The following is a 23,594-nucleotide window of genomic DNA, read 5'->3' as shown; positions in this document are numbered from 1 at the left end:
CAGTAGTGGTTGACTTCATTTTGTACTGTGATTTGTATAGCTTTACTAACAGAAAAATAGTATTTGAAAGTATCATCAAATTTAAATAATGCTTTTGTGGTTCTTTAAAAAGATTTTTAAGGATATTAACTTGAAGTATATATCTATTGGCAGAATAATATTCATAATTTACTACTGTGCTGTATATATTTAACAAATACTAATTCTATTTAAAAAAAGTTTTGCTCGCCTTAGACTTTACATTGTCTCTAAATAAATACATTTGTTTCATGAGGTATTGCAGTTTCTGTTCAAAATTGGAAATCAAGTTGTCCTGAATATATTTCAGGATGTAAAAGCTTTATTTCTGAAATTATTAGAAATTTGGAGAAGAAATTGTTGGCAAATCTTTCTTGAACTTAAGTTGGCTATAGTGTTGTCCTCAAATATGTATGTGTATCTCCCTTCTGGGGTATTCCTAACCTCATGAAAGTTGATTGGGGTTGTGCTAATGATCTCATTAATTCACAGTGTGCCTGATTACTTTGTGTGGGAATAAGCGGTGGGTACATAGCAGTTCTTAACCTTCTACTTGGTGAGGTAGTGTATGTTTTGTACACCTGGTTGAAAGCATTGTAAGTTTCCTTCATAAATTCTGTAACCTGTTTCATTGGGTTATTAACATCATGGTGCCGCTGTGCTTTGCAGTTTTCAGTGCTCCTAGTTCTTGCCAACAAGATACAGATGAATTCGACAGTGTATGTGAAAGAGTATCTTCTGATCCTCTGGGATATTACTTCCTTATTGAAATTTTGGTGTGCTGACAGAATTGGTCAATCTATGTTTAGCAAGATCAGAGGGCAAGCTCAAAATAACATTGCTATGGTAAGAATTTAATACATTATTCTACCTCAAATGCCTGTGCGTGTGTAACTTCCTTTCCTCTTCTCAGAGAAAAGGCACTTTGGGCACCTTTTGACACTTGGTAGAATAACTTCAGTGTTTAATTTTGGTGTGCCAGATTTCTAAAAGACTTATTTTGTAATAAAAATATTTATTGAGTAAGGTTAAAATTTTAAGTATGGTGTATAAAACATTAATTTTTATGCCTTTTTAGTTATAGCTTTTGTGTTGTGTTTTGGAAGTATGTGTTAAAGCATAGTATAGAACAGTACTGTACAAGAAAATTTCTAGGCATTTATGGTATTTGGAAAGTGAGGGTTATACAAAGATGTTGGAACAGATTTTTTCAAGCATACCACTTAGGTTTTCAACAGGATAAAAATTCTGTTTAGAAAGTGGGTGAAAATATCCAAATAGGGCAAGAGGCATGGGGTCAGAGTAATCACTGTAAAACTTGGTTTTGTTAGGTGTGTTCTCTAAGTTAAATAGCCATCCTTGCAATATAGAAGTGTCAGTGGAAAAATTCTGGTGAATAACAGCAATATGACTATCTTGCTGGACTGCTGTTGGCATTCATACCACATTTTCTGTGGTATCATTGTGAAATGCAAGTCAGGCACATGCTGCAAAAATTCTCTAGACTGACAGTGTACAACAGCCAACTATTGAGTAGCCAAATGTTTAAAAAACATGCAAAGAGAGTTAATTGATTACATCAGGTTTCTTATACTTATGGGAAGTAAGGTTAAAAATGACTAACTTTTCTATGTATTTCCAGTATTGGAAGGGAGAAATAAGGAAGTGATGGATCAAAATCAATCAGTTTTTCTTTTGGATTGACAAACCTCAGTAGAAGTGTAGGTAGTATTTAAAACAGCATGCGTCTTCCTCACAGTATTTTCAAGGGTTCATCTGTGAATACTAGTTTATGTAGTTGCTGCTTGGCAGACCTCCAAAAGACTGCTGTTTGTACTGGTATTTTGCAAGCAGGACTGTTCATTGGAAGCCTGCAGGGAAGTATCTCCTACTGATTTACTTTCTAAGTTTGAAAGTGATGCTTCTGTGAAATCAGTTGACTCAAGAGGAGTTTTTTCACAAGTGGAGAGTACCTGTCTTAATCTTCATGTAGTTGTAGGAGGTAGTGGCTGATTGCATTGTCAATGTAGTCTTTCACTGTTGCATTTTTGTCCTGTACTAACAGCTAGTAATCTGAAAACAGCACTGCATAGTCTTTAAAAGGGATTTCATAAAGTGCTGGGAGCAGAGAGGTGAGAACTGGGGAGCATGATCCCTAGAATCACAGTTAGTTTTAACTAGCTTTTGCTACATTTCTGAGCGGGTGAGAATTAATTAGTGGGACAAAGCATGGAGGTACCAGAAAGCCTGATACAGAGTAAACAATCATTCATGCGTTAGTACAAACCAGATGTATGTGGGGACATAATTACAGTGTACAATCAAATCTGCAGCTCACTGGTTGCTCAGGTTCCACCTTTCTTACATCTTTGGGTAGAGGATCTTAGGGACCCCTGCCTTCAGTGTGGTGTGGAGTTACAGATCCACAGTACAGTTCCTGGAGTCTCTTGGGAGGGGCTGTGGGGAAGCAGGTTGGCCAAACGTGTCCACAGAATTCAGCTGTGGCTCATGGGAAAGTTGCAGGGGATAGTTCTGGGAGAGTTTTTGTGGGTTGAAAAGTTTAGCTACTTTGTTGCTCTCAGCAGTTGAGCAAATACTATTTTCAGATACTTTAAAGTAGTAAACTTGGGGTGAGAGATTTCGGTAGCTGAGAGAGCAGTAGTCTCTGGTTGAACCTGAACTCTCCTTCATGGCTGTCTTCAGAAACTTAACCTTTCCTACTTCTGACTAGAGGGCAGATTTCGAAGAAACATGTTCTCTGCTCTATGGGTCAAGGTATTCTTCAAGAATTCTTTGATCAGTGGTTGAATCTTATAACAGGAACAAAAGTATTAAGTCGGTGGCACTTCATCTCCTGTGAATTACAGTGTTGTGTTGGAGTGCAGTGAATGGTTTCTGCCTAAAAGTCTCCTTTCTGAAAAAGCTTCAGTTACTATTATTATGCTTTGGAGGGCTAAAATAGGAAAGGGTTAAGAAAAGAACTTTTTCCCTTTCCTTGATGGTTATCAGGGAGAAATATTTAAAAAGGGAAATATAAGATTACAGAAGTTGGTAAAGGCACTAAGATTGGCTATTGTGCTAGAAATTCTTTTATGGTACTCAAAATCTTTAGTTTTAATTTGGCAGCTACCTTTTAATCCATTCTCACAAAATTTTAATAGATTTCTGTAGATATCTTCAAGGAAATGTATATTCTAAATGACGGAAGAAGTCCGCAGTTTGTGTATTTTTTGTTTTAGAAGGGTTGGGGTTTTTTGGCTTGAGTCCATTTTTCAATGAGACCCAGGAATTAACTGATATCAGGGAAGTGATATTTTTTCATTTGTGTATTTGCTGATGTAATTTTTAAGGCAGGTTTTGTCATGAAGTTTTATAAAGCTCCTTTCAGCTACAAAACCCTTACATAAATGCTTTTGTGACAGTTGCTTGCAGTTTTATATGATTTAGAGTTCTATCCAGGTTTATGGGTGCAAATATTGTTTGCTTTTCAGGTTCCTGGCAAGATTTCTGTTTATATTGCTTGTGAATTACAAAGGTAGCAAATGCAATTTTTCTGCAGTGCAGACTTGACCACGGTAATTCCTGTTTTATACTGCCAGCTCAACAGGCCTGTCATACTGTCTTCAGGTGGGGCATATCCTAGAAGGTTGTTTGGAAGCTTTTGGCAAGGTGTCTGAGAGTGTAAATTAAACTTGACATTATTTAGCGGGAAACATGCAAATGCAGTCAGGACTGATGCTTCATTGTTTTTATATTGACATGCATAGAAGGAGAACAAAAGTCTTAGTGAAATGAGGAGCTTTGCTAAGATGTAAGTAGGAGAGATGTAGAACTGCTGCTTTATTGGGCATGTTACCTTAAAACAGCAACTGGATATCTATCAGAAAATGTCACATTGAGATACTGATTTTCACAGAGCTGAGCTAAAGTTGTGAATTTCAATTAATGCTGTCAACAAAAGTATATCTAAAACTATGATGAAGAGGGTCAACAGGGTCTAGCATGACTTAAGTCCAGAAAGGTAAATGGGGGAGCCTATGACTGGTTAATTTAAAATCCAGAGTTACAATTTTAACTTAATCTGAGTCAGATGCATTTTCCTAAATGAATAGTATTTTGATTCTCAGGGCAGAGAATTATAAAACTTCTTTTTTTTTTCCATTGGTTATATGCCTTGTTTAGCCTTTTCAGACATATGCCAAGAGACTAACTTAATAGGTTCATTTTTACCAAATGGAAAAAATACGCACTACATTGCAGTGCAAATGTTGCACTTCTGTGGAGAATAAATATGTATGTGTGAATTTTGTCTTTTTCATGTATTCTTCCTTGATAAGAAAGATGGACTTCCTGTCTTACTCTGTATTTAGCTGTTATTATTACTCTCTGTTTTTCTTTAGACATTCATGAGAGAAAATGTTGGGTTTGCATATCAGTGAATTTTTAAAAACACATTTTTGTAACCATCTCTCATTACAGTGTACCTTTAAAACAGAATTATTTTCATATATTCATGAAAAAAAGATTAAAATATCAAGTTTTAGCATTTTTAGGAAGAAACAAAAGTGTGGTATGTAACTTATTCAAAAATACATTTCAATAAAGTGAGTTGAAAAATGGTACTAGGATGTAGAATTTTTTTTGAATGAAAAAGCGTCTGTTAATCATAGAATCATAGAACCTTTTTGGTAGGAGGAGACCTTTAAGATCCAATGCTTTCAGTGAACCTTTCAACCCTTTCCAACCCTTTCAGTGAACGTGCATCCTAGGTATTTTATGATCTACCAATAAAAGACTAACAAGAGAACAATAAGAAGAACACATATTTATCAGGCTTTGTGACACAGTTGGGAAAAAAGTAAATGTCAGATGAAATATTAGCATAAATGCTATTGTTCATAAACTATTTTAATATGAGAAGAAGAAATGTCACTGGGAAGAATATACTTAGTGAAAATCTTGTGGTGGGTAATTTGATATTTTTTTGTTGTTGTTTTGGTTTTTTTCCTTGAGAAACAGTCCATGTTTTCCTTGAAATCTGTGCAAAATGAATGTGACCAATTTGAACTGTCCTTGTTTCAAAGTAGACTTAAATTTTTTTTGGAATACAGGAATATTTTACTTTTGAAAACAGGATTTACAGTACTATATACTGCATGTTAACATGTATGTGAAATGTCACTTACAGGTGCTGACCTAAAAGAAAGAGCAAAAATGCACTCAAGTGAAGTTAGTTCGTTTGTCTCAAAGGCAAGAGCAACTATTAATGAAATGGGTATGTACCCTCTCCCTTGAACAATGTTATTTTAACTTAACCTGGAAAGGGTTAGATCAGAGGAATGGCATAAATGTGCATGGTTAATTGATGACAGGTAGTAGGATATCCACAATTATTTATATTCATAAATACAAATTGTGGTGCATTACTTCTTCTAAAATGTTCCTAATCAAGTTGGACTTTTTTTTAGACTACTAGAAAAAGCTACATTCTAAATGAAATAAAGGTGATTTGCCCTGCTGTTTTCATAAAAAATAGATTGTTCTGTGACACCCAAGTACTTCAGAATTGTGGTTGGTATAATTAATACAGCCTTTAACACATTTTAGAAGCGTGTTATACGTCAGCTGTTGATGGAAAGTTAGCTACTAAGGCCTTCTAAAATTTTTTTAATATGTACTTGTTCTGGTGTAGTAAAATCTGCTAATAGTTTGGGATTTTAATTGATTTATACCATTTTTTAAGGATGATAATTTCTCTGTAAATTTTACATTGTGAATTCACCATCAAATCCTTGTGTTTCTACATCTCTGCTGATCAGTTTTAATATAATTTTTTTTCAACAGGGCATTGCCAATACATTTCTTAAGAGGATGCTTTTAAATGCGTTTCCTTAATAACATTGGGTCAGATCTTGGTTTGGCAGAATGTTATGAATGGAAACCAGTATGTTTTTGCAGGGAAATGATAGACTGCTGAAGAATGAGTCTCTGATTAGGTACTTCATGGAGATACTTGTGTCCCTGAATTAATATCGTGTCTTTGAAGTGAAGCAGATCCTCAAGGCTCTTTAAATAAATACAATCAGTAAAATATCTAGAAGTGAACAGACCATTAATTTCCTTCAGCTGATACTGTATTTCATGCTGGTATTTGTGCTTTTATTGGAACAGGGAGCAAGAGGCAACAAGGTGTTCTGTTTAGCTACTTTGTAAGTTTTTTGGGAGGCTTCCTTAAACTCTCAATTTTTCATCTTTTCTTAGACTGAAGTTACTGGAAATATTTTCTGACCTGCTGTTGACATTTAAATAGGGGCAACTGGTGTTAAGATTTTCCTATGAGCAGAAAATAGTTTTTTTTTTTAAAGTTTTATTATTTTTAATTTTTTAAGTGAGAAATTTACTAAAATCTATAGAAGTATTTGGATTTGGCATTCTGCAGTGAATGGCTGGAAAATATACACAGTGATTTGATGCCTTTTTTTGCTTCAGAATTGAAAAGACTTTAAGACAGATGTTTGATTGTATTCAACCCCGTTAAGTTTCCTGTGAGAGTGTTTAACTACTGAATATGTAAGCAAATTTTCCGTGTTATCTAAAAGGTTTACAGTGGATCATTATGCTAACAGTGAATTACTTGAAGCTGAGCAAACCAGTATGAGTGCTTTCATTGACTGATCTCTAGTCTGTTTCTCAAGAACAAGGCATGAAATTGTGAGTAAGTGGAATTAATATTTGAGAATGTAGGTCACTGAAGTAGCTAGGTAGGAAGGTTTGTGAGGGGATGTAGTAACAGCAATTAGACATGCTGCAGGTTGGAAGCAAAATTTTTGCTTATGTTGGCTGAGCATCTCTTTCTTTCCTTCCGTTCCTCTTCTCTCCCTCCCCCACCTCTATTTTTTCACTTGTGCTTTAAAACACTAAACAAAACAGTCACTGGAAGGTTCTTTTATGGGTACATGATAATTGATCATCTGGTAGTTCATTTTTTAAAGACTTTTTTACAGAATTAGGGAAGAATGTTGAGATACTGCTTTTAATGTTATTGGTCAATTTTTGTATCATGTATGTTTGAACATGCATACCATGTAAGTAGTTTTTCAGTCACGTGATGTAGTCCCGCTATATACATATTTGAGGCATTGTTGGTTTTGAACACATTATTGACAACAGTAAATGTATTTATAGGATGGATCTAACATTTTTCTGAAGGATCTTTGCAGAGCAATTTAAATTGTGGTTCCCTGCATCAGGAACAGGTAGAAAATATAAACAAAAGTGGATTTTATAAATGAAATTAGATTAGATGGGTGCACAAGGCGTCATGTTGCATGAGACCTTTATGAATAGAAGTGAACACTAATTTTGTAGCAAGTCAGAGGTTCTCAGTTCTTCTTTTTTTCTTCTCAAGAAGTGATCTGGCATTACAGAATGCAGTTTTTTTAGAACTAGTGGGAAATTGTGTTTGCAATTTGATTACTGCAATGAATCTATATATCGAAAATAATAATATTTTTCCTGCCCAGCAACAACCAGAACGTTGTGAGATGGTTAAAGAGGGGAAACAATTTTCAAATTATTATTTGCCACTGCAGAATACTGTATAGCCAGGGAACAATATTTCCAATCTCCGACTTTGTTCTTTTCCTATCCCAAGTTTAATGCTGTAATCTCATTTAAAATGTGTTCTACTTTTTGCTTTTCACAAAAAGGTCCTGTTTTGATAATTGTGTTCAGATGTGTGACCTAGTAAGGAGGTGCTTCTTTTTAACAATATTTTCAGAAAGAAACCGTAAAGATGTCTTTGTAGACAAAATACACAAAAGGTTAAGTAGATCTTGAATAACTGGAAAAACTTAGCTTTTTAGAATTGACATGCTTTGGCTTTCTTTAGTTCCTGTCAGTTTCATTACATTTAAAATCCGTAAGCTAGTAGTTTTGAAAAAAGCTGTAGTATCATTTTGGAATACAGCTACAGAAGAGAATTTTCTGGAAATTAAAAGCAGACTACACTTCTTTTTATGGGATTAATTTGTAACTTCTTGCTAAATTTGGGTGAAGTATTAAGAGTGCAGTAAATATCACTTGGTATAAAAATAAGCATTTAAAAAAAGAGCTGAAAAAATTGTACTGAGCCATTAGTTGCAGTTCTTAGACCTTTAAGTTGAAGGGGGGGAGAAGTCAAAATAGCCTCTATTTTTAGCAGTGGTTGCTTTTGCTAAAATTATACCAGAATTGCAGGGTTTTTTTGTTTTGTATTTTGTTGGTTTGATTTTTTTTTTTTTTTTTTTTTTTTATTCGTAGGAATTGTAAGTCTACTTGTCCATTACTATATTCTGCCTTGAGGCTTTTTGTTACTGATTGCAAGGCTGGCTTTACTCTCAAAAAACTGGAAGAGAAAAGCATTAATAGATCTCTTGCAACCATGCACAACAAAACAGTCCTGACTAAATGAAAACAAATGTTGCTGACTCCCAGAAACCTTGTTTTATGATGCTTTGTGGGGGGAAAAAGCCATCATTGTGGGTCAGATCTTCCACATATATTTTATGGTATGACTTCCATTAATTCCCTGTTGTTCTTAACACTGGCTGGGGGTCTAGGCTGTGATACTACCAATGGATATACATTATCTGTTGGGATTTCAGTTGCAAAACAAACTGAGGCTACGTATGAAGCTGAGTGCAATAACCACCCTCCTCCAGAAAAACCTGATGTTTAACGGAAAAAAAAAAAAGTGCCAAAAGAATTTCAACTCAGCACGCAGAGTGATGTTTGGTGCCAACCTCTAGTAAGTGGGAAACACCATTGGTTAGCAAAGGTTTTCCAAAGAATACAGGCACAAGTACCTAAATCCCACAATAGGGGGAAAAAAAATGGAGACTGACTTTTTGGTTACTTTTTTAAAATCAGTGTTATAGTGCGGTCACCTTACTCGTGGACTGGTGGAGCCTATATCTGAACTAAGCTAAGGAAGACATTTTTAATAAAATACTAATTTTACTTGGTTTCTCTTAGACATCTTCCATTATAACAAACCTTGTAGTGCTTTGTTTAAGACAGCTGATTAGTTTTGATGCATAAGTTGTGATATAACTTTAATAAGTAGCGATATTTAGTAGTTTTGTTTAGGCATAATTTTCGCTGAGTGGGTTAGTTTTGACATAGTGCAATTTAAATTAGATCATTCTGAATGAAAACACCTTGTAGTCAGTTACTTGGATTTCTTTTTTTCATGGTGTGCTTTTTATTTTATTCAAAGCGGATACAACTCTATATTTGCAGATTGTATTTTTTTTCCTTCTCAGCAATTTTCTGTCATTTTGGCTTCTCTCAGTCATCTCTAAACTTTTAATTTACTTTAAAAAGTGTTCTTGTTCATCCTTCAGGAGAACACTCTTCTCTAAAAAGTTCCTTTTTTGACTATTGAAAATCATGCATCCTGGGAAATTCTTAGGTTATGCCACATTATATGCTACAGTTTGGTGTTGGATGCACACTCTTAAAACTTGATCTAAGGGGTCCAAAGAGTGGGATTGGGATTATATAAATGTCACTTAATTTCTAGTCTGCTAACTGCCACCCCACCTTCCCATTGTAAAGTCTCAAAAATAGGCAAGAATGATTGTTGAAGAGGTCAGTGCAGTGCCTTATTTTATTATTTAAGTTTCTAGGTCTTCTGTGGAGCTTTGGTTAACGTTTAAAATCCTGATTTAGTAATGAATGCTCCAAACCTAATTACTACTCTGAGAGGTGACTACTTATTTAACATTGACCAACTCCATTTGTTTGCTGGGGATAAATCTGGGAAGCAAAGATGGGATGCTCCAGTTTGGAAATCCAGTGAGAAGGACTGTGGGTTTCTGTCTTAGCAAAGAGCAGATACAGGCTATAACATGAAAAAGCATTCACTGAGAAGATGAATGAAATGCAGGTAGCTATCAGATTTGAAAAAGGACCAGTTTACAGCTAGTTGTGCCATGCTTAGCAGCCATTATTGCTGCCGCTGTGAAAGGGAGATTTTGGCATAGTATTTCTGTTCCTGTTTTATGTTGTTGCCTGTTCAGGTTAAGTGTAGAGCATACCTAATACAGTCCAAGACTGCTAGCATTCTGAATGTGTTGTTGAGCTCTTATTTTTTTCCAATAGTAGATTTACTGCTTCTCTTAACATTGAGTTAATTTAAGATACCCTTTGACTAAGTATTGTCTGCTTCCTAAATAGACAGTACTGTCCTTGCAGAGCTGAAATTACGAGCTTCGTCAAATTGCATTGGATTGTTTTTAATTAAAAAACGCACTGCTAATCTCTGTACCATTATAGAGGCAATGAATGCAACATTAAACTTTTCTACCAAGATTTTGTTAGCTATTTCTGTGACAGCATTGCTTCCACAATTGCTAATACACTTTTTTTGCCCATAATAACAACTTTCTAAAAACTGTTACAAAAAAAGGTGCAGAAATGGAGCACCTGAATATTAGGATGAGCTGATTGTCCTTCATTATAGATCTGAATATTAGGGAAGAAGATGGCTTTGCATTGCTCTTTCATTGCTTTGATCCCTGGCACTGCTGTACAGCCTTGACAAAAATTAGCACAACCTCAGCTATAGTTAGTTTTCCTTCTGGTAGTAATTCCAAATGCTGTTCTGTGAGGAAGAGACTGTGCTCTGGACATGGCCCTTTAATTTTCCTCCCACAAAAAGTAACTGTACCAAAAGAAGGGTGCTACTTGCTCAAATGGTTCAACACGGACAGTTTGCACGTTGACTGTTAAAGCAGGCCTCCAGTATGACTTGCTGTTCAAGGCTTCTCTTCCCTCTCTAGGGAGCCACATTGTCTATGTTTGATGCGTTGGGAAATGCTGCCCTTTCCTCGTCCTGTTCAGGTTTGAAATTGCATGTTTCAATCCCTGAATGAGAAGGAATGGTTTGTTAGCTCTTTTGCTTGGGCTGTCTCAGTCTCTGGCTCTGTTCCTAGAATGAATCAGTATTCAAAGGGCAACAACTGGCATGGTACTAAAAGTATTATATTGCTCTTCTATCAAAGAAATCCTAAGCTCATTGCTTGAGCCCGGCATTAGGCTTTGACTTCGGAATAGCATGTTCAAGTGTTGTATAGAACATGGGTTTTGCGTAGGTATGCACTGCTTAAATGATATTACCAAGCTAGTTTATAAAAAAAAATAAATAAAAAATTATGCTTACTGTGAAACATTGCAGAGTTTTTCCTCTGTAGTGTTCAGTGAATGAGTTGACAGAAACTATTACTTAATGCATTAACCTAATTTAGAAATAAAGATATTTTAGCACTAGAATGGGGAATGTAGGTATATTGAGTACTGCTGAAATTAGATACAGGAGGAAGATTATAGAAATGTTCAGCTAAAAAGTCACAGTCTGTGGGATGTTTTGTATTGTGTCAAACAAGAATGCTACTGGTACTAGAGTATGGGTTATCTTCATACTGTAAATCAAACAAGTAGAAAACAAAAAAGTGAAAAACTTGCCCCATTGGACTCTCTTAACTATTGGATATTATAGTTGTGCTGTTCTTTGAATTTATTTTGTGTGCTTTTTAAGAAAGAAAAAAGATATGCATAGAAGTGGAATTTTAAAATGTAACTAAAATAATTTATCTTTGGCGTTGTCCTTTTATTTTGTGAACTCGGTGCTTGAATATATGCTGTGCTATTTGTCTGAGTAGTAAGTTCTTAAATGTACTTAGTAAGGATAAGAAATAGAAGAAATAATTTTTATTTTTCATTAATATTATCAAGAATATAAAACACTGTTATTTGTCAATAATAAAATAGCAAATAGAAAATTCAGAAATTAAGAACAAAATATTCCTATATTAAGTATTTTTTTGTAAATTCAAAAATATTTTTTCTAGGTCATTTATAGGAGTGTGGAAACCAGGAAATTAATGGGATTGAGGTACACGTCTTAAGAAAACCCTTTTGCTACTATCATAATAAACTACTAGAAAATAATTTTTTAAGCAGCTCTTTCTTGCTACTGATTGTCTGCCTGAACTTTGAAGGTATTAAAGCAAAGATAATAATGTTCACATAAATCTATCAACATTAGCAGTCTAATAAGCTTCTTATCTGAAGCACAGGAATTAGAGAGTAGCTAAAAGCCTTGCACAATTGTAACAAGCAAATGTATGGAAAAGAGTAGTGTGTATCCAAATACACAAGTAGACCTTTCAGATTTAGAAGTGTGGTCATGCTTTTGCAGATGGCGATATTTTTGAAATGTGTAAATATGTAAGTTACTTTGAATAACCACTTTTTCATTCTTTTTTGCAATTATGACAGGCAAAGCTTTGTAGCATTTCGTTACTTGCCTTCCACAAAAATGGTGACCAATCATCTTTGCCTTCAAGTTCATGTAGTAAGATTTTACAGTCTCTCTTAGCTGCTTTCATACATTGCTACGTATATCCATTGGTTTTCATAGTATTACAGCGTGGATGAAAGTGCTTGTTGAAGTATTTGGTTTCTATTAGCTTTTTTCCCCATAGAAGGGCCTTTTTTTTTTTTATGGCAGTGCTTGCAATTGAAAATGCAAGCAAACTGTTGCAGTCACTGACTTGATAACAGATTTTACAAGGCAAGGTGAACGCCTGAAACACAACTGACATTGCTCTCCAAGTGCAAAGGTCATATGCCATCTTAATGTTATTGTTGTTCTTCAGGAAAAGATCCCAAAAGATTAAATCAAGATATTGCATTATGTTGCAATTATTTTTCTTGATCTCCTGTGACATAAATTATGTGAAAGTATAATTTCGTGATTAAAATGTTCCTAATAGAAGGAATATTTCAGTTATCGTAATTGTCCAGGGACTGCCTCTACTTACCACTCAAGGTGCATAGTTTATGCGCTTTTATTTTTTGAAAGGAAAAATCAGAATTTTATGCTCAAGAGCAACATTACCAAGAGAGATCAAAAATCTGGATAGTGAACAGGTGGAAGAGAAGTCCATTCTGAGTTACAAGACATGAATATGTAGGTATAAACATAGTTATTTTAAAATAAAATTAAATATCTACTACCAGTTATTATAGCAAGCTAGCATGCATTTTAAAATAATCACTAATGCTGATTCAAAATTCCTATTTACATCTATGGCCTTTTGAAAACTCTTTCCTAGCATGTAACCAGAAAACTTGCAGATTTGGAGTTAGTAAAGAAACTCTGAAAAGTAACAGATCTCAAACCTTTCTTTCAACATTGTTGGTGTGGGAATCAGCCCATAGACTTGCAGTATCATGTGGGTTTAAGCTACGGTTAGTTGAAATAGTCACTGAAGATAAATAGGAGGTAAATAAGTACATTGTTATGTGACTTATGTTTCTTCTTTCTTGCATTCCTGATGGCTGACTCATCAATTATGGAATCTACAAATATGTGTTTAGTTGTGTTTAGACATTTTTGGGGCATATGACCATTCTTATATTAATTTGAAGGCTCCATTATTGTTACTATTTTTAAATAAATGTACTGAGAAACAGAGAGGGAGCTTTCTTATCTATAAATTAAAATAAGTCATTTTGAAGGTGCTGGAACAACTAATCCTGGAAACTACTGGGCACATGAAGGACAATAAAATCATGAGGTGTTGTCAGCATGGATTCACAAAAGTGAAATCATGCTTAACCAGCTTGATAACCTATGATGAAATGACTACTTAGATAGATGAGAGAAGAGCAGTGGCTATTGTCTACCTTGATTTCAGTAAGGCTTTTCACACTGTCTCTTGTAAGATTTTAATAGAGTAACTGATGAGTATGGACTGGATGAACAGACAGTGAAGTGGATTGAAAATTGGCTGGGCAGATGGGTCCAGAGGCTGGTCATCAGCAGCATGAAGTCTACTTGAAGGGCACTAGCCAGTGGTGTATACCCCATGGGCCAATACTGGGTTCAGTCCTGCTCAACATCATTAATGAACTGGATAATGGGATAGACTGTACCCTCAGCAAGTTTGCTGATGATATGAAAGCAGAAGGAGTGGCTCATGCACCAGAGGGCTGTGCCATCATTCAGAGGGACCTCTGCAAACTAGAGAAATAGGCTGACAGGAACCTCATTAAGTATAACAAAGGAAAGTGCAAAGTCTTGCACCTGGGGAGAAACAATTCCATGCACCAGTACATGCTAAGGGCTAAAGATCTGGAAGGCAGCTTTGCAGAAAAAGCACTCTGGGTTTTGGTGGATACCAAGTTGAACATGAGACAGCACTGTGCCCTTGAGGCAAAGAAGGCTAATGCTATTGTGGACTGCATTAGGAGTGTTGCCAGTAGGTAGAGGAAGGTGATCCTTCCCTTCTCCTCAGTACTGGTCAGGCCACTGCTGGAGTACTGTGCCCAGTTCTGGGCTCCCCAGTATGAGAGAGGTGGACCTACTGGAGAGTCCAGTGAAGGGCCATGAAGATGATGCATGGATTGGATCACGTCTCCTGTGAGGAAATGCTGAGCAAGCTAGGACTGTTCAGCCTGGAGAAGGGAAGGCTCAGGAGGTGATCTCATCAATATATATAAATACCTAAAAGGGAGATTGTTAAGAAATGAAGCTACGTTCTTTCCAGTGGTGTCCAGTGACACGACCAGAGGCAATAGGCTCAAACTGGAACATGGGAGGTTCCTCTTGAACATCAGGAAACATTTACATTACTACATTTACGGAGCACTGGTACAGGTTGCCCAAGGAGGTTTTGGAGTGTCTGTCCTTGGAGATCTTCAAAAGCCATCTGGACATGAGTTTGAGCTGCCTGCTACAAGTGACACTGCTTGAGGAGGGGAGAGGGGTTGGACAAGATGATCTCTAGAGGTATCTTCCAGCCTCAACTGTTCTGTGATTTAAAGTTTTCTCATGTGCTGCAGGCATATATAGGCAGATATTTGCCATGCTTTCTTAATCTGCTTGAGTTAGATAATGAATTGTGGAATTTTTTATATATTCCACAATTTATAGCATACTTTCCTCCAGTCATCTTTGTAATACTGACAGTATGCAGGATATTTTTAGACAGTTCATCCTCCTTGCTTTACGTTTTGTGAAATCCATTATTCAAAAGGAAAAATGAGCTGCTAGAAATGCCCCCTGAATTTGCCTCTCCTAGTAAGCTGTGCACTAATCAACATTATTTGTAAAATAATAAAAAATGCACATATGGAGTAGATAGCTTGGACAATCTATTTCTCCAGTCTGTGGGAACTCAGTTGTGCTGTCATGTAAAATTTCAGTCCTCTTGCTGCTTCTATCTTAGTTGGAGACTCACAGTTTTTGAGGAGAGTACTCTCACTACTTTTTTTTCAGTCAATACTGGGAAACAAGAATTCTTAGACCATTGGCTGTGTGCTGATAATTACAGACAAGTCAGACTTATGAATCTGCTTCAGTAGGTGTTAGAGGTAATGACCAGGTTCTGATTTACATCTGAATAACTGTTCTTTCCGAAGATCAGTTGTCAGAGATCTGCCAGAGATCGATGAAGTAACAAAAGAGGGGAACAATAGACTTCTTTCAACATTGTCCAGGTATAGGAGGACAACAGAGGAATAGTGGTGGTAGTTGATTACGGTCTTTCATTTTAGTGTTTCATATCAAATTCTTGAAAAGGCATGTTTTAACATGCAGCTTCATTTGGATGTTCCTAAATACCAAATTCTGACTGCTGTGGTTAGTTGAAGTGAAAATATTTGTCTGTGAAGAGTATTTCAAAAATAGAAGTTAATTATATGTAAGGGATGATATATAATGCGTTGTTAGGGATTGAATGGGCTTCCATGGAGTTTTATTTTCTGATTCATGGGAATCATGAACTGCAACTGTTGTTGCATTAACAGTGCAGTCCTTTTAGTTTAAGAGAAACTGAATTCCAAGTCTGATGGACTTTGAGTTCTTTATCCTAGCTATAGCAAAAGCTATAGCTGTTCTTCAGGTTGATTGTTTGAAACTGCTGTCAAGCTACAAATACATGGTTCTTATAGAAAGCTCATTGGCACATGAACAGTCTTGATCTCAAAATTTTGTGCCTAGCTCGAGAACATTTCTTCTTTTTATATGAATATGTGGTACAGTTGCTAACAGAAGATACCACAGGTACAAATTTGCTTAGCAAGCAAGGAAGCCACTCTTACGACGTCGGTCTTTTTGCATTTGATGCATTCTAAATCAGTAACTCTTTTTTTCAGGGTGTCATGTATTTTAAGTTAATAAATCTGAACAAGTTGATGTAGGTTGACCAGGAACGCAAATCACAAAGTCTGAAGTTCTGGATAGCCATATTATATTTCTCTGCCCATTTCAGGAACTCTCAGTAAGGGATTAGTAATAGTGATAGGTCTTCATTTGAGCCCTTAGATACTGTCAGAAGAATGTGTTTATTGCCTATTATGTAAAATCTACTGTATGTAATGTTTCATAAAAGCAAATCTACTTCCATGTATAAATTGTCGCAATTTTGATTTTGCCGTATTTATTTATTTACTCTTCATACTTCAGTTCATATTTGACTGTACCACACAGCTCGGTGTTGTTGACAAACTTGGTGAGAGTGCACTCAATCCCACTGTCTATGTCACCGACAACGATATTAAACAGTGCTGGTTCCAGTACCGATCCCTGAGGAACACCAGTCTTCACTGGTCTCCACTTTAACATTGAGCTGCTGACTGCAACTCTTTGAGTGTGACCATCCAGCCAATTCCTTATCCATCGAGTAGTCCATCTGTTAAATCCATGTCCCTCCATTTCAGACCAAGATGTCCTCCAGAATAGTGTCAAATACTTTGCACAAGTCCAGGTAGATGATGTCAGTTGCTCTTCTCTTACACACCAGTGCTGTAACCCTGTTGTAGAAGGGCAACAAATTTGTCAAACACAATTTGCCTTTAGCTATGTTGGCTGACACTGATCACTTCCTTATTTTCAGTGTGCCTTAGTGTAGTTTCCAGGAGGATCTTCTCCATGATCTAGCTGGGCACAGAGGTGAGACTGACCAGCCTGTGGTTCCCTGCATCTTCATTTTTTCCCTTTTTAAAAATGGGCATTTTGTTTGTCCTTTTGCAGTCAGTGCGAACTGCCACAACTTCTCAAATATGATGGATAGCGGCTTAGCAACTTCATCTGCCAGTTCCCTCAGGACCCTCATCAGGTCCTATGGGTTTGTGCACCTTCAGATTCCTCAGATGGTCTTCTCCTACAGTGCACAATTCCTCATTCTCCCAGTACCTGCCTCTGCCATCTGTGACTTTGCTGGTTTGGCTAGAGCACTTGCTGGTAAAGACTGAGGCAAAAAAGTCATTCAGTACCTTAGCTTTCTCCATATACTAGGTAACCAGGTCTCCTATTTTCTTCCCGAGAAGGACCATATTTTCCCCAGTCTTCCTTCTATCACTGACGTACCTGTAGAAAATTTTCTTGTTGCCCTTTACATGGCAATCCCTGGCCAGATTTAACTCTATCTGGTCTTTTGCTTTCTTCTTCCTTCTTCCTCAGTATTTGCAGAAAGTAGATTTTTCCTAGTTGATCAGACCATTTTATCGTCTGTCAATAGTGAGAAAATGGGATTGTGCAGGAGTAGAAAAAGGCTGGTTGATAGTTACTAAAAAGGTATGAAGTGTAAGTCAGTTTCCTCCCAGATATGATCTTACATATCTGTAATTTTGTAAGAACTTTTTAAATTAATTAGTCAGAGGACTAAATAGTCACATAAGATTCAGGTCAATAGAATCCAGGCAACTTCTGCTTTCTATCTGGGGAATGTCAGTGTCTACAATATATGAATCAGCTGTGTGGGCTTTGTGACACACATCTGAGAAACTATTTCTTGGTCGAATCCTGTTGCCTGTATTCATAATCTGATCTTTCATTGATCATATAGCATCTCTAGGCAGAAAGGAAATCCCTTGTTAGTCACTAGCAGTGGACATCATGTGGAAAGTCACTTAAACATGAAATAACAATTACCTGCTTCAAAACAGTTGTGGTTCTTTGAGATTGCTTTCCACACATTACATGTGTTTTTATGTGCTTAAATGCAAAGTCCTCCTCCTGTGACATTCTGTACTGGTGACAAATATGGGAGAGTTTAGTCTACTCTATGTGTCTTTCAGTAATGGAGAGTCATAGGAAAGCAGGAGGCGTCCCAAGACGACAGGATGCTGCTGGTCAGCCTAATCTAAAACTACATGTAACATACATATTTACCAGGAATGCATTCCTGAAATTGAGCTGAAGATGTTACTACAGAGTAGGAAACAGACTCATTTCTTTATATTGCTGTATATCGTCTTTTCTTTGTTTGAGCTTTTTATGGTTTATTGGACTTAAATAACTATATCATGGTATTATGTTTAGTTTCTCTTACTAAAGTTTTTTGCATGCCATTAATTTCCTAGTTCTTCAGTTTACCTGTTGGTCATTCCACTTGTATCATGTCTTGAATGGCAAATAACATCCTTTTATACAGGTTGTATCACCTTCTGTCCTAACAGATTTTTCCTCAAATAATACATGAAAATTATTTTGATCTTCTTGTTCATGTTTGTCTCCTCTTCAGCTAGTCCAAACTCTGTTTCTACTCTTGAGATCTCAAATATAGAAAAGTATTTTTGTCTTGTATCCGGCTCTGTTGCTGACTTAGGACTAACATAGACTGAAATGGGTCATCCTTTTCTGTACTTAGAACCTTCCTTTTCTGTGATACCATTAAGCATTGATGTTATATTAGGACATCAGCTTTTGTGTGGGACACCTGTTTTATATGCAGAATGGAAGCGTATATACAGAATTTGCAGCATGTTTTACAATACAATAGACATGTGAAGTAATCCTTTTATAAATTCATGGTATGAACTGGCTTATTATTTAGTGTCCTTTGTATTTCACACTTTCTTGTACTACAGTAGTTCAGTGCAATTCTCTGACTGCATTTTAGTGCTGCTTATTACTGAATCATTTTTTCAATTACTTCAAACAACATTAATATGTGTATATACATGGTCTGCTCTTATTTGTGTGTTGTACACTCTAATTTAGTTTAAACATTTTGTTTCTTTGGTATGTATTTCCAGTTCCTGTTGTAGACTTTACTATGGACCTCATGATTGTGCGTTGATAAACCTGTATCAAATCCAGAATCTAGCACTAAGGATTCGTAGTACAACTGCCTGAAATTTATATCTGCTATTTATGTATGTAGAATCATAGTGGAGATTGACCTATCTATTTACGTAATTTATTGTTCTTAAAATTTGAGTGCATATAACTCAGTTAAATCTGCAGGGCATGATATGTCAAACATCATCTCGTTTTCATTATGAGCTGAACAGCTTTTGCAGTTGTATATTAAAATTATGGAGATAAACATGAACAAGTGCCTCTTGTGCTACAATATATGAATATTCCAAGAGGTTTTACACTTGGTAATAAGTTGTAGTGACTTAGAAACTCAGTTTACAATCCTGAGCAATTGTTAATCTATTTGTGTATTGCTTTTTCTGGTGCTTCACAAGAATGTGTTAATAGAACTAATTTCTTCAGTTCTTTTGATACGTATGCACAGAGCTATTGTAGAGAATTTATATTTTGCCTTTCATTCACTGTCAAATTCCACATCAGGTAATCCTCTAATATCTTCATGAAGTGACGATTCTAACATACGCTATCAAACTGCTTTTTCTCCCTTTGAATTATGAATTTTAGTATTTCTTGATAGGGATGCTGGCTGTAATTATTGAAAACAAGCTGTTTTATAATACTCTTTCTGTGAATTTCATTTCTGTATGTAATAGTCTACTTGAATTGTACATAGCTAAATCGGGAAGTTACTTACCATAGAGAAAGTAGTCTGCCTTGGAGCAGAATCATAGAATGGTTTGGGTTGGAAGGGATCTTAAAGATCATCTAGTTCAAACCCTCCCTGTAGACACCTTCCTCTAGACAAGGTTGCTCAAAGTCCCATCCAACCTGGCCTTCAACACTTCCAGGGAAGGAGCATCCACAGCTTCTCTGAGGAACCTGTTCCAATGTCTCACCACTCTCACAGTAAAGAATTTCTTCCTAATACCTAACCTAAATCTCCCCTCTTTCAGTTTAAAACCATTACTATTTGTCCTATTGCTACATTCCCTCATAAAGAGTCCCTCCCCATCTCTTATGTAGGCGCCCTCTAGGTCCTGGAGGCCTGCTATAATGTCTCCCCAGTGCCTTCTCTTCTCCAGGCTGAAAAACTCTCTCAGCCTGTCTTCATAGGAGAGGTGCCCCAGGCCTCTGATCATCTTTGTGGCCCTCCTCTGGACTCACTCCAACAGATCCATGTCCGTCTTGGACCATGTTGGGGGTTCCAGAGTTGGGTGCAGTACTTGAGGTGGGGTCTCACGAGAGCAGAATAGAGGGGCAGAGTAACCTCCCTTGACCTGCTGGCTGCACTTCTTTTGATGCAGCCCAGGATGTGGTTGGCTTTCTGGGCTGCAGTGGGACATAGCCGGCTCATGTTGAGCTTTTCATTCACCAACACCCCCAAGTCCTTTTCCTCAGGGTTCCTCTCAGTCCATTCTCTGCCCAACCTGTATTTGTGCTTGGGATTGCCATGACCCACATGCAGGACCTTGTGCTTGGTCTTGTTGAACTTCATGCACGTTGGAATAGGCCCACCTCTCAAGCCTGTCTATGTCTCTTTGGATGGCATCCCTTCCCTCCAGCATGTTGTCTGCTCCACACAGTACTGTGAGTGCTGCAAAAGTTGTGTAAGTAATGCTCCAGATACTGTTAGCTAGTCTCTTGAGAAGTGGAACATACATGCAGGCAGTAACTGCTGGAAACTACAGTATTAATGATCATGCCTTCCTGTTCAGGCAAAGTATTTTTCATTTAACTATGGCAAAGGCAGATTCCTTTTAGAGAAATGCTATCTGTATCAGCCTTGAACTTGGATTGCAAGACTGTGTGGCAAATTAGTTATGGTGATGGGGTGTTGAGTTTTGGTCAGTAACCTGGCCCTGCTAGAAATGAGGGTTGCATCCTTTTCTTGCCTTCTGATAGACCAAGAAAAAGTAAATAGAGAAAGAACAGATTTTACTTGTATTCCTCTTTCTCCTATGCCTTCTATGGTGGATGGCTAATGCAATGGATACCTTGACTCTTTTATGTGACTGCAAGCGCTTGATGTTGCAGACAGTAATCAGAAGTCTCTTTTGACATTGGAATTGATTCATATAATCACTTTTAATCATGATCTAAACCAGCAGCTAAGGGACTTTGATATTAAAACATGTTTTAATCTTGAAAAACGTTAGTAAATTTTTGTTCTTTTCTCAAAGACAATTGGACTGTAATTATTTGTTAATCATAAACAGATGTCAGTTTGCAGCTAAAAATAGCCTTTCATTTAATTTGATATTTTGTTTTGTTACCCAGTGGGAGACAACCTGTTTGTATACAGATTTATTCATGCTGCTATACATTAACATTGTGAATTTTTTTTAAATAATGAAGTTATCTGAAGTGTGTCTGTCAGAAAGAAAAAACACAAGCTAGGTATCACAACTTCTAGATTTAGAACAAACTCATTCACTAAAGAAAGGAAGTATTATTTGTAATTAATACATTAAATTAATTTTTAGTCATATTAATCTTCTGTATTTTGAAAGGAGACAACCTCCTTTTCACACCTCATTTTCATTTATATTTTGGCAGCAGATTTTTTTCAATTTCCACCTAAGGCTGAACGAACTGGTCATTGAATTCAAGTAGCTGAAACATTGTTTAAAACAAAGAAAATACTTTTTTAATGTATGCAGAAACATACTGCTGTCAAGAGCTGGTTTAATGTTTCAACAAGCTGTACACCCAAGTGTTCAGCTAATGAATTGCTTTTGACTGTCTTTGAAACTTTAGTAGCAAAAATGTACCACTCAATATTTGAGTATAGTTTCAAATTATTGATAGCTTGTGGTAAATGTTATGTTAAATGTAATTAAAGCTGTAATACATTAGTTTATATCTCAAGTAAAAAATACATTTTTTGTCAAACTTAGAGTTTCTGGTGAAGACAGAAGTGAACTTAAACTTGTTGGAGGTGAGGAGTAGTACTTTAAGCTGAATGTTTAAATGACTTCCTTGTGTCAGAATACTGATGATAAATTAAATACAAACCATGCCACGGTCACAGAAGCCTCTCTGGAGCCCTGCTGCCTGTTATGTGTACCGGTAGCATGTGCAACTGTTTATCAGGCTGAAAACTTTCCTACATTCCATTAAGCTGTTAGCTGCTGCTTTACAGCAGAGTAGGGTCAATACTGGAGGCCACACCACATCTGGGAGTATTAAGACACAGAGAGCTTCCAGCTGTGCTAGCATCGCATGATAAGACATCTATATTTCAACTGGGACTGTTGGTGTATTTGTCTATATTCCTGCTCTATTGTTTGCCTAGCTCTGCTATGTATGTTTTTGGAGTTTACTATTCAGATTTTTGTCAAAAATAAGCAGAAGCTAGAGAAAAAGGCTTGCAAATCGATTCAGCCACATAGCAATTAGCGGGAGGGTCGGGATTTTTTCCACAGTGTTGCTGAACAATCAATTTTTAGACCAACTTTGTTTTATGAAACTTTTTTCCTATAGCATGACTGTACTTTGAACAAAATGTAATGAAATGGTGTTTCGGAGATGTTATGAGGCTGGTGTTAATTTATACTTTCTTTTTCAGCTAATCTGCCTGTACCTACTATCGCTGCAATAGATGGAACTGCATTAGGTGGTGGCCTAGAACTTGCGTTAGCCTGTGATATAAGAGTGGCAGGTAGGTTTGAATTCTGTTTATAGAACATAAGATTACTAGTTTTGCAGATGGCTTGACTAATCCTTGTTTTGGCAACAATCTTACAAAACTCATTTTGTACTTGATGTTGTTTATAACCAATTATTTTAAAGAGTTCTATCAGAAACTTGTCTAAGTACTTGCTAATGTTTAATTTCAGACAAATTACCACTGATACCTGGATTGGTTTTGTTACATGTTTTATTTTATTCTTATGACCTTCATTTTATCGGTATTGCTGAAAGGCTTATGTAGTTGTTTTGATATTTTATTTAGTAATTAATGTATTCTCCTCTTCTGTATTTGAAGTGTTCTAGATAGAGATTTAATTTTATCTAAACAGGTTTCAGGGAAAAAGCAAAATTGTTAGTAAGGGTACTATTACACAAGCAATTAAGCTGTTATAAAAGTGACAACAGCACTTGAAAAGAGGAGCCTTGACCTATCCAGCTGTCAGAACTGTAAAGCCATTTGTTGGAAAGTAAATGGAAACTTGGTCCTGAACAGTTGCCAGTAACTTAGGGTATATAAACGTGTTTTACCCTTAGAGAATTCATAATAATCAGATACAGAATTCTACCTCATTTTAGGATGTTAAATAGTAACATTCTTTCTCTTTTAGTATGTTAAATTTTGGGAATAAGTCTCTGTTACTCATTGTAATTGCTTATTTGCTATGTGAAAAATAGTGAGGTACAGAACTTGCCTTGATGGGAGTGGTTGCATCTTTTACTAAAG

The 23,594-nt window shown here is 36.3% G+C and overlaps 1 protein-coding gene across 2 annotated transcripts in view; it reads left to right on the top strand.

Moving 5' to 3' along the window:
- AUH (AU RNA binding methylglutaconyl-CoA hydratase) overlaps nucleotides 1-23,594 on the top strand; it is a 125,247-nt gene that overhangs the window by 28,767 nt on the left and 72,886 nt on the right. The window contains exons 4-5 of one of the 2 annotated variants that reach the window (XM_074165760.1): nucleotides 5,207-5,293; nucleotides 22,746-22,838. In XM_074165760.1, the coding sequence (XP_074021861.1) occupies nucleotides 5,207-5,293; nucleotides 22,746-22,838 (180 nt within the window). The remainder of the gene's footprint in view (nucleotides 1-5,206; nucleotides 5,294-22,745; nucleotides 22,839-23,594) is intronic. The other variant, XM_074165761.1, reaches the window with a different exon arrangement.

The sequence above is a fragment of the Numenius arquata genome, chromosome Z (genome assembly GCF_964106895.1).
Source record: "Numenius arquata chromosome Z, bNumArq3.hap1.1, whole genome shotgun sequence".
NCBI classification, from domain to species: Eukaryota; Metazoa; Chordata; class Aves; order Charadriiformes; family Scolopacidae; genus Numenius; species Numenius arquata.
This window is presented reverse-complemented; position numbering and strand designations above follow the sequence as displayed.